General features: G+C 45.6%; 1 protein-coding gene across 1 annotated transcript; it reads right to left on the bottom strand.

Moving 5' to 3' along the window:
* Positions 1 to 530: 530 nt before the first annotated feature.
* On the bottom strand, positions 531 to 11,174 carry SNRNP27 (small nuclear ribonucleoprotein U4/U6.U5 subunit 27). Its single transcript, XM_075910970.2, has 6 exons — positions 11,015 to 11,174; positions 9,682 to 9,802; positions 8,941 to 9,053; positions 5,622 to 5,701; positions 2,440 to 2,504; positions 531 to 918 (listed from the first exon to the last, which is right to left on the bottom strand). Exons 1-6 carry the CDS (start codon positions 11,049 to 11,051, stop codon positions 864 to 866), a joined length of 471 nt encoding a protein of 156 aa, XP_075767085.1. The 5' UTR covers positions 11,052 to 11,174; the 3' UTR covers positions 531 to 863.
* Positions 11,175 to 11,825: the final 651 nt, after the last annotated feature.

Here is an 11,825-nt window from a genome sequence, read left to right as displayed (position 1 = left end):
TAAATGTTTTGCCTCTGGGTCTTCAATATAACCCAAATTTACCCCCAAACTTTGTTCAGAAAAGAATCAGCCTGAAGAAAAATTTTATGTTAAGAAATCTGTAAACATAAATATGAAAACCAAGGATTATTCAAAAACATGTTAAATTTTTCCAAGCCAAACAGCTGATAAACTCTCTGCAATCTTGTGACACTATGCTATGCTATCCTGCTTGGTAACTTCATGACCACATTGATTATTAACTAGTAAGGGAAGGGTTACGAGAAAAGTAAGGTTGGGGAGGCAGATCTTAAATTAGAAAAAAAAATTCTCTGTCAACAACCAGGCACAATGTAAGAACGTCTCAGGGAGCTATGCTGTCTATGAACACACATTCAAAATTATCCTGTTTCTGTTTTAAACCCTAAACCATATTTATCCTCAGAGTGATTTATTCCTCTGACAGGCAAATAATTGCCCAGACACAGCAACAGCAGCCTCTTTTCTGGCGCTTTATTCCTGAGCAACGCCAGCATATTTTAACTATGTGGTGGGAGTAAATATATACTGGTTTTTATTGTAACGGACAATATTTAGTTATTTTTTAAAACTCAAAAGAAATGAAAAATAATACATCTAACAGTAAAGTCCTGACAGGGAACAAAAGAGGCCTGAACACATTCAAACCCCCATATTTCCAGAAAGCTCATTTTTATCCTCTCTCTTCCTAGGAGGCAGCAAGCGTTTCTGAGCTCTCATAAATAAGTTGATTTTGGTTTACGGTGAGAAGCTAAGATACCAGCACACACAAGTCACAGCAGGACAAGGAAATGTTAACCATTCGTGCTCCAGAGGTCATTCTTCACAGGTAACAAGACTAGACATCAGGCAATAAAATCCAAAGGTCTGTTGAATCCACCTTTTCTGTTCATGTACTGCCTGTGATGAGGGGAAAGAAATCAGCATCATTAGAATCTAATTGTCTGTACTTGTGAGGAGCTTTAGTGGCTCCAATCTACTCATATGGGATTGGTGGTTTTTATGCTGGTGGAAATCCAGCACAAGATAGCTCGGACAGAAAGCTGCTGCCACTCTATAACAACGTACCAGTGTCTTGTCTGACACGAGCAGGATGTTTGAGAATTACCAACAGGACTGGCACTAACTGGCATTTTTAATTGAAGTCCAGCAAGGAAATCATGGTTAAACAAGCCATGGAGAACTCACCCAATCACTGGAGCTGGTCACCAAGGTCAGGTCTATACCAGCAAACCCTCCAAGTCAAGATGGAGCTTATATTAGCCAAAAAGGGCCTTTGCTGGTACAGCTTCTTCCATTCTAGCAAACTGAATAACCTCTCCCGACACAGGCATTTTTATACCAGTAGAACTGCATCTGCACTAGGGCTGTTGCCAGTTCAGAAATGTTGGTAAAAATCGACAGCACACCCTGCACCACACTGGCAAAAGATTCGCCTGCAAACCTGGTTTACGTCAGGCTGAGGCACAGTGGTTTGGAAGCACACTATGCTGCTATTGTTCAATAGCTAAAGGATTTCAGTCCCCAGGGCAATCAATACAGTATATTTCATAGCTGCTAAAGGTTGAGCTTAGAGACACAGGGGTGTAAAAAATAGTAGGTAGGCTAAATTTTTCCAGAAATTACAAGAAACAGAGGGAGAAAATTCCCAGGACTGCAGTGATATTCTATGGCGCTCTAGCCAAGTCTCTCCAGACTTCCCTAGTCCAGCAACATCACTGGGCATGAGCGGCCTGAGGCCAGTTGCAGCAGCTGGTGCCCTAGGCGGGGCGACGCAATCGGTGCCTCTGCCTGCACGGCCATCAATAGCCATGATGTCATCACAAGGTGCCCCGTGACATCACCATCAGGCACCTGGGCCAGCAGTGCCCTAGGCAGCTGCCTAGCTCGCCTAGGCTCACGGGCCACCCCTGCCCCTGGGTCAGCACTGTCATTGATTGTGGATGCACTTAGGCTGAGCACTCACAGGGGGGAAACCAACAGACTGGGGCCTGGAGCAGAGGGGCTGCTGGCATTGACCTCCCCTGGTCTGGGACTTAGCAGATCCTGAGGGTGCCGGACCAGGGAGGTTCAACTTATATTTACAATGCATTTAGCGCCACAGACATATGTAACTTTGTGCAGAGCTAACAGGGACTCTCTCCATCAGCAATGGAGATTTAGATAAACCAGAGGGAAGAAACAGATCCATTCGGCGTTACTGTTATAAAAATGCTTAGATGTAAAATCCACTAGCACTCCTCAACACAAGCGAGTCTGACCTCTCAGTCAATAAAACCTAGAGACCGCCATACTTCTCCCCAGGACTACAAAAACTTCTCTGGATCAGATTGTCCTGGAAAAGAAATTACATCTCCTCCAACAGACCCAGCTACGCATCAGATAGTTCAACAAGTCTTTCCAAGTGGTAGAAACACAAACCTGTACTTTCTCTTCTGTGACACATTTATAGCGTAGGCATTTACAGAGCCATCCACTTTCTTCCCCTGAAAGATACAATGAGAAACTCAATATGTTGTAGAGAGAATTGTTTAGGAAGAGGCACAGAAGCACAAGGGCACAGGTTGTGCAGCTGAGATCCATACGTCATTCTCAAGAAAGCGAACTTGAAATCAGAGACAAGGTGGTTGAGGAAATGTCTTTTATGGGACAATGTCTGCTGGTGAGAGATAAGATTATCAGTGCACCAGACAAGAAGAGGATTGTGTAAGGTCCAAAGTTTGTATCTCTCACCAATAGAAGCTAGTCCAATAAGGGACATTTTCTCACCCAACTTGCCTCTGTAATATCATGGGACCGACATGGCTATGACAACATTGCGTGTAAGTTGAAACCAATCAGTAGCAACTTACTAGATCTTTGCTAGGTTAGCGTTACAACACAGGTGAAGAGAATTAACAAAGCTAACCCCTTTTCAAAAGCAATTAGCAACAGTCCTAATCACTTTCCTACAGTCACATCGCAAACCTCAACACTAGCTCCTATCCGCATCCACAGGGTTCCATAAAGAACAATGGCAACATACAGTTTTGTCCAACCAAGGCAAGGATAGGAGACACTGTTGAAATCTGTTTTTATACATTGTAACCAGGCCCTCCCAGGGTTCTTAATAGACAGTATCTTAGTACGCATCGGGATGGGTTGTGGACAGAGCTCGTGTCTGACTCTGGAGACCCGGGCTCAATTTCTGGCTCAGCTGCAGGCTCCCTGTGTGACTCTGGGCAAGTCATTTCATTTAATCTCTGCGTGCCACGTGTGTGTTCAGTAAGGTAAGATAATGCCTCCCTACTTTCCAGGGGGATTCTGAGGGGCAAGTAATGGATGACAAGGTGTTCAGACACTGTAGTGTGAGTGGCGTATAGATAGACTTAATAGTTACAATTCATTTAGTACCAATAAGAACAGCCATACTGGGTCAGAAACAACAGTCCATCCAGCCCAGTATCCTGTCTGCCGGCAGCGGCCAATACCAGATGTTCCAGAAGGAGGGAACACAGTAGGTAATCCTCACGTGATCCCTCCCATCACCCACCTCCAGAGAAACTAGGGAAACTATTCCTACAGATCCTGGCTAATAGCCATTGATGGACCTAACTTCCATGAATCTATCTAGCTCTTTTTTAACCCTGTTAAAGTCCTAGCCTTCACCACACTTTCTGGCAAGGAATTCCAGAGACTGACTGCGTGTTGAGTGAAGAAAAACATCCTTTCGTTCGTTTTAAACTTGCTGCCTACTACTTTCACTTGGTCACCCCTAGTTTTTACATTGTAGGAATAAGTAAATAACTTTTCCTTATTCACTTTTCCACACCAGTCATGATTTTATAGACCTCTATCATATCCCTCCTTAGTCTTCTCTTTTCTAAGCTGAAAAATCCAAGTCTTTTTAATTTCTCTTCACATGGGACCCGTTCCAAACACCTCATCATTTCTGTTGCCTTCTTCTGAACCTTTTCCAATGCCAATATATCTTTTTTGAGAGTAGTAAACATTATGATCAGTATTGAGTGTTTGCAGGATCATGCCCTTAGGGGTTATGTCTATACTTGCACCCTCTTTTGAGAGAGGGATACAAATGCAACTGAGCAAAATTGCAAATGAAGTGTGGACTTGAATTTCCCATGCTTCATTTGCATAATTGCATCCGGGCGCTATTTTTAAAAAGTGCCATTTCGAAAAAAGAAACGCTGTCTAGACATGGTTATTTTGAAAGAAAACCCTTCTTCCAAAATAACTGGTAAACCTCGTTGTAAGAGGAATAAGGGTTATTTCGAAGAAGAGTTTTCTTTCGAAATAACCACATCTAGACAGCGTTTCTTTTTTTGAAATAGCGCTATTTCGAAATAGCGCCCTGACGCGATTATGCAAATAAAGCACATGAAATTGAAATCCCGGCTTCATTTGCAATTTCGAACGTCTACATTTGCAAACCTCTCTCAAAAGAGGGTGCAAGTGTAGACATACCCAGAGAGAAGTACAGAGTCATGTTAAAGGAGAAGGCATTTCCATGCTGATCCAAGCTCTGAAACGGCAACTCCATACTGTGGGGCTACATCTACACTGCAGGCTTTTTGTGCAAGAATGGTTGTTCTTGCGCAAAAACTTGCAGAGAGTCTACACTGCACACACATTCTTGTGCAAGTAAATTTACAGTACAGCGTCGGAAAACAGGGCTTCTTCCAGAAGAGTTATTCCTCTCCCCACGAGGAATAAGCCCTCTTGCGCAAGAGCTCTTCCACAAGAAGGCAGTATAGGCAGGCAACATGAATTTCTTGCGCAAGAAATCCCTATGGCTAAAATGGCCATCAGAGCTTTCTTGCGCAAGAGAACGTCCACACTGCTATGGACGCTCTTGCGCAAAAGCACATCTCTTGAGCAAAAGCACATGGCAGTATGGACGCATTCTCGTGGCAGACCTTTTGCACAAGAACGCTTCCATAAAACAGCTCTTGCGCAAGAAGCCTGCAGCGTAGACATAACCTGGGGCTGCAGCTAGGAGCTAGCTAATCAAAAGCAGCAGAAGCAACAAGAAAATAAAATCAATACAACTACATTTTTCCACAGTAAAAACTAATTCAGGAAACCTTGCTCCTAGGAAACCCAAAGGGTTTAACATCTTACCTGAAGTGCCACTAGAAGTACAGTGCCACAGTGGGGTATTCCAGATCCAGGACTCCCTCCAGCCCAGCCCTGACTTGGCCTCATTTTATTTGTGCTGTGAGCCCATGAGCCCGTACAAGAAAATGCTGTGGAGCTGCCCATCGTGACCACGATGTTGAAGTCCCATGCTAATGCTATATTATAAGCTTAACATCGGCTCTCCATCATGATTCTTATCGACAATACTCGTCTGATGCAATGTTTCAACACACTGATGAGTTATTTCTTCTAACTTACTGATAAATTCCAAAGCTTGGACACAGACCTTGTAGCACTGAGTGATTTAATGTTACAGGGAAACAGCAAACCTTCCTCCATCCTCTTGTAAAGGATCTTCCTAAAACTTACTGACAACGCTTGGCTACACTCAAGAATGAATTGTGAACATGACCAGGAAAAAGGCAAGGACTTTTTACTCAAGTTCTATGCAACAGTCCACTCACTTTTGTTGTGTCAAAGGTTGCAAATCCCATTGTTTTCATCATCTCAATTTCCTCCTCTGTTTTACCTTCCATATCCTCTTCTGAAAATACAAAAAGAGAGATATGAAATGTATACACCAGGAAAAGTTACCAGGCACTTGATGGAAACTCATTGAACACGCTAATTAGGAAGGTAGGTACTGTATGTACTGCAAAACACAGCTCTGGAACAGAAAACTGGTCGAGTTGTTAGAGGAACAATGCAAGGTCAGATCTGGCTCCAAAATGGAGATTTCACAGATGGTTGTTTTTAATAAAAACATTCCCAAGTTTACCTACCTTCAAATGCCAAGGAAAACAATATTTTAAGCAAACAAAAGATTTCCCTGCATTTGCCATCCAAATATTGTGCTAGTGCAGAACTGAGCAAAGAGAATGACATGAAGAGCACAAGGAAACAGATTATTTTTTAAAATTCTTATTCAGGCATTAATTACACAGTACCACGTGTGCACAGTTCTTTACTGAAGAATATGAAGTCAGGCAACCAAGCTTGACAGAGATACCTAACTAGAAGCATACGGTGACAAATGATTAAAGTGAGATATGGAAGACAACAAAAAACGGAAGGGGAAACTCCTCTGGGGAGACACCGTGGTTTCAATTTCCTTTACATACACACTTGAGATATTTATGAAGTTTTGTTTTTAAAAAAGACATTGCAGATAACAGAGGAAAGTGAACTGCTTTGTTAGGAAAGTAGGTAAGAGTCATCCCGTCCCCCTGCTGTATGGCAAAACTTCCACTGACTTCAGTTTTACCCATTACTTTTACAGGAATCTTTAAAAACTGAGAGCTGGTAACCTGGAAAGCTAGGTTCCATTTGTGTGAGCACTTTGGCTGACCGGCACAATATCAGGCAAACCATGACTACTCTGTATTTCAGTTCCCCCACCACACACACTTTATAGATGAGGAAAAATCCTTACCTCATCCATGCGTATGCTGCCTAACTCATTAATAGTGATAGAAACGTAGCCGTGTTAGTCTGGTGTAGCTGAACCAAAAAACAGGACTATGTAGCACTTTAAAGACTAACAAGATGGTTTATATATAACTCACTTGGTTAGGTCCAATATCTGCTGATACCATTATTGGACCTAACTAAGTGAGTTATAAGATCAAGAACACATATTCCTGCGCATCCAGAAATATAATTTATGCAATCATGTGCCAAAAGTGTCCGTCTGCTATGTACATTGGACAAACATCGCAGACACTTCGCCAAAGGATCAATGCCCACAAAACAGATATTAGACAGGATCACAAAGAAAAAACAGTTTCTTGCCATTTCAACCAGAAAGGACATTGTCTCAATGACTTGATTATCTGCATCCTGCTTCAAAGGCCTTTTAAGACTACACTTGAAAGAGAATCCTCTGAACTGTCATTCATGCTTAAATTCGACACTTTACACTCAAGTTTGAATGAAGACGCTAATTATCTTACCCATTACAAAGATAGCTTCCCCAATTATCACCTCTAATATCATTAGCTCACAGACATTTATCTCCCCCCCCATCCCCGTTCTGTTCTGAAATTTGATTTGTCCTTGTCATGTGTTCATTTTTTAATTGTATCCTTTTGTATATATGGTTGTGACAATTTTCTTCCACTATTTGATCTGAGGAAGTGGGTCTGGCCCATGAAAGCTCATCACCTATTAAAGACTAACAAGATGGTTTAAAGTGCTGCATAGTCCTGTTTTTAATTCGTTAATGTTTGTAAAGTGCTTAGAGATCCTCTTACTGACACTGTCAGGCCCTAGATCAGATCTGTAAGGGCTGGCTGACTCTTGGCCCTAGATGGAATCCTACTGCAGTTACCAGGCCTCCACAAAGCTGCAAATCTTGCTCCTGAAAAACTAACTGCAGAAATACTGGAGGTGCCAGACTGAATCAGACCCAGGGTTCTGGCTCTTGTCTGAAAGTGCCAGTGCTCCCTGGAAGCTGAGCTTTTGGGAGGCTGCCCAGAAGAGATTCAAATGCCACCCAGCTGAACCCAGCACCCATCGCCAGCAGCAAGTGTTTCTACTAGGGATGATAAAAAGCAGTTAATTAGGTAACGGTGTAACTGTTGAAAATCTTAGCAGTTATTTGGTTACATGCTGCAGGCTCAGCAATATAAAGCTTACACTTCAGAGCCTGCGGCGGGGTCAGCAGCCAGTGAATACTGGGAGCCGGCGCCTGGCCCGACTCCTGGGAACCAGCTGCGCTGTGGACTCCGCAGTATAAGTTTATATTGCAGAGCAACAGCCAGCTTCCTGGGAGACGGTGTTTGCTGGAAGCCAGCTTTTAAATAGGCTTCTGGCACATACTGGCTCCTGCATGCTGGCCCCGTTCCCAAGGAGCCAACTGGTGCCCTGAGCTGCTGCCTCTGATACAGAGGCAGAACTGGCTCCCTGGGAGCTGATGAGTGATGGGAGGTGGCTCCCGGTCCCACTCACAGAGAGCTGGCTGCTGCCCCATGCTGCGGAATCCAATACAGAGGCAACAGCATGGGGTGGGCAGCCAGCTCCCGGGAGCAGGGCTGGGAGCCGGCGTGTAACGTTACGGTAATCGGTAAGCTCATGCTTATCAGTTAACTGTTTAAACGGTTACACTATTACATGCCTCAGTGCACATAAAATGTATTCCACATGTAGATGAAAAAAAAGTTAGAATAGTAGTCAGGCCACAAACCCCATAATACACAGCATGAGATGATCTGCTGCACATGAAGGTCACATCCTAACTCCTACTAGTTAGTGACTAAAGCACGAAGTTTCGTTGCTCTTCCAGAAGGGTTTTTATGCATTAATTATGATTAAGCACATGGAATGGGGTGTAGGAGGGCAAAGAATTATTAAAGGGGGTTGCATGGAATCAGGGGTGGGGAGCACTCACAGATGGAAAAGGAGAATAGAGGTAAAATTTGAGTAGCACCTGCCTTTAGTAACCCTCGCTAGGTATGTGAACGACTAGTCGACTATCCAATAAGCAAATGCCCCCTGCTGACCCCATGCTCTCAGCAGCACTGGGGCTGTTGCTACACTTTAAAGGTGGAAGCGCACCTTTGACTATTTGATTAGTCAATTGCATTGACTATCTGATTAGCCAAATAATCAAAATTTTACATGCCTAATCCTCACTCATGCAGTTGCCCTCACTTTTATGGGCATCTACTCCATTTACCAATTTAAGTCCAGTAGATTTTAACTGGTTCTTTAAACAACAAGGTAAGAAACACCAAGTCCCAAGAGCCAACTTTGTTCCTCAAGGTTGGGACTTTGCTTTGTTACCAGTGATCTGACGTTCTTTGCTTTTGGTGTCTTTGCTGTCTTTCTTTTCATCCTCTCGTCTTTCCTTCTGCCGGGTTGGGGAAGAAGAGCTGGATCTGTGCCGTCTTGGAGACCTAGAATTTCACACAAGTGTAGATTTCAATCCAACAACAGTTAATATTATAATAAGTGCTGGAGGTTGAATCTACAACATATGCTCAATTGCAATCCCACTTACAGCTTTATATGTAGCATCAAGGAAGTAGATCAATAGTTATGTGGTGTTACAATGACTGTCATGGGCTTAGTGTTTTCTTGTGCGCCCCCTCTGCCTGCATCTGTTGACTTATCTTATCATTAAATTATAAAGTCTTTGAGGGTAGGGACAATCTTTTTGTTCTGCATTTGTACAGCACGTAATACAATGGAACCCTGACCCATGATTAGTGACTCCAAGTGCTACTGAACTGCAAACAAACAAAACAAGGGGGGTATAATTTCATCACGTTTGCCCTAATTAACTAAAGGATAAAAGTAACATATTAGTAAAGAGTTCCTTAACAGTGAGATCTGACTGTGGAATTGCATTTTCTTCCCCTCAGCATGTTCAAAAAACTCATTTCTCACACCACAATAAGCTAGTACTCAGTTACCCTGTTGAGATCACAGTAAGACTGACACCAATATGAACAGTGGGGGAATAGGCAGTCAGCTAGAAGCTCTGTCTGTTGCCTTCAGAGAATTCAGATATTTTCCCCTCACCTGGACCGCCTCCTGTGGGGGGAACGGGAACGACTCCTCCTCCTGTCCCTCTCCCGGGACCTTGAACGCTCTCGTCGCCTCCTCTCCCTCTCCCTTGATGCAGAACGAGAGCGCCTACGTTCTGAAATGGGCAAGAGGGGATGCTGCTTAGTGTTGGCTAGTTGGAACTGCCTTTGCCTTTGTCATAGGTTCGGTGAATGCCTATCTTTATAAGAGGGTATCAACTATGACTAAACTAAAAAGAAGTGGGTTGTGCCCAAGAAAGATCATGATACTATCTACATTTTGGTTAGTCTCTAAGGTGCTGCAGGATCATATGTTGGTTTTTAAAGTTTTTTCAATTACAGACTAACACAGCTACCCCTCTGAGACTTAAAAAAACCCAGGAAGGGTATGTTTTTTCCACCCACTAAATCTCAAGATATGGCCAGAAGTAAAGAAGATTGCCCTGAGAACAAGGAGAGCAGAGAGGGAAAGATGAGGGGTACAGGTCAGTAGTTGCTGCAAAGGTCGGACTTCAACTTTTCAAAGTGGTATAAAAGAAAGTGAACACAGTTAAGGGTCCGTTACTAAAAAAGAAATAGGGACCATCCCTCTTAACAGACAAGACCCTGGTCAGCGAGCCACAGACTGGATTGAATTCAAGGCCTGGCTGATTTCTATTCCTTCTTTTGCAGTGCATCTCCCCTCTACACTTGTATCAGGGTAGGCATCAGAAATCCCCACTACTGGAGGGAGAAGCACCCCGCTTGCTATCTCCAAGTAGGCAAGCAGGTTTCCCCTTTGCTGGTTATCTGGCCTCATCATGGGGTCTTTCCCGATCACTGCAGAGCAACCTTTAACCCCACCCCAATATCAGGAGAGCCCTGCCTCCTGGCGAACATTACACACCCTCTCCCCGAACAGTGATCAGAGCCCGGATCCGTTCTCTGGGTGAGAGGGGTAACAGGAGACGCCCCCACCCCGGCAAGGATTTGTGGCCCGTCTCTCCTCTCAGGGTGGGAGGGGAAGGCGGCTTCTATCTGCTCCCCCTGCGCCTGCCTGGGGAAGGGATCTGGGGCCCCCCCTTCGCTGCTGGCAGGCAGCGTCCACTGACCCCCCCCCCCAACAAGGACCTGCTCCCCCTTTTCTCCAGGCAGGCGGCAGGTGCTATTGCCCCTCCCCCATCCGGGTCCCCCCTCCTGCACGTGGGGGTGGGAGCTTCCATTCGCCTCGGGGCAAAGGTCAAGGGGCCCCTCCCCCTCCTCAAAAGGGGCGCTTCCCGCCCATCCCCCCGCCCGCTTCCCCCTGCGTGGCAAGGGGCCGGGTATCTCCACCTCCCCCCGGCGCTCACCCCTCCGCGCGGGGGACCTGGAGCGGCTCCGGCCCATCCCGCCGCGGCCAGACCCCAGCAGCGCGCTCGGCCTCAGCCCCCGCCCGGCAGGCACATCCAGCGGAAGAACTTTCCGCCCGGAGCACTTCCGGTAGGGGGGAGTCCGTCCGCTGCGTTTCCGGCCAGGAACACGCCCCCCCGCACATAGGTTCCGGAGGCGATGGCGTCCCCGCGCGCGCCGCTCTGGTGCCAGGCATCTCGCTGGCAGCAGGGCTGGTCCTGAGTTGCAGCCTGCGCATGTGGGCTCAGCCCCCCGGCAAATCCCAGCGTGGACACAACGGGGCTGTGTCTAGACTGGCCCGTTTTTCCGGAAAATCAGCCGCTTTTCCGGAATAACTTGCCAGCTGTCTACACCGGCCGCTTGAATTTCCGCAAAAGCACTGACTTCCCACTGTCTGAAATCAGGGCTTCTCGCGGAAATGCTGCTCCCGCCGCTCCCGCTCAGGCAAAAGTCCCTTTTGCGCAAAGGGGCCAGTGTAGACAGCTCGGATTTGTTTTCCGCAAAAAAGCCCCGATCGCGAAAATGGCGCTCGGGGTTTTTTTGTGGAAAATCACGTCTAGATTGGCCATGGACGCTTTTCCGCAAAAAGTGCTTTTGCTGAAAAGCGTCCGTGCTAATCTAGACACTCTGTTCCGTAAAAGCTTTTAACGGAAAACTTTTCCGTTAAAAGCATTTCCGGAAAATCATGCCAGTCTAGACACAGCCCAGGTGTCCAGCGACACTGTGCGCACCAGCTTGCCCCAGGGGTTGGCGGGGGCCACGCTAGTGTCA

The sequence above is a fragment of the Pelodiscus sinensis genome, chromosome 28 (assembly GCF_052426305.1).
Source record: "Pelodiscus sinensis isolate ZL-2025 chromosome 28, ASM5242630v1, whole genome shotgun sequence".
NCBI classification, from domain to species: Eukaryota; Metazoa; Chordata; order Testudines; family Trionychidae; genus Pelodiscus; species Pelodiscus sinensis.
This window is presented reverse-complemented; position numbering and strand designations above follow the sequence as displayed.

What these genes read in the sequence shown, in the direction of transcription:
- SNRNP27 (XM_075910970.2), bottom strand. Translation starts at nt 11,051, where the DNA reads ATGGGCCGGAGCCGCTCCAGGTCCCCCGCGCGGAGGG. An exon ending in CAAAGAACGTCAGATCACTG is followed by an intron (nt 5,702 to 8,940) that starts GTAACAAAGCAA and finishes TTGTATTTTCAG; the next exon opens with AAGAGGATATGGAAGGTAAA. An exon ending in TCACAGAAGAGAAAGTACAG is followed by an intron (nt 919 to 2,439) that starts GTTTGTGTTTCT and finishes CCCTCATCACAG; the next exon opens with GCAGTACATGAACAGAAAAG.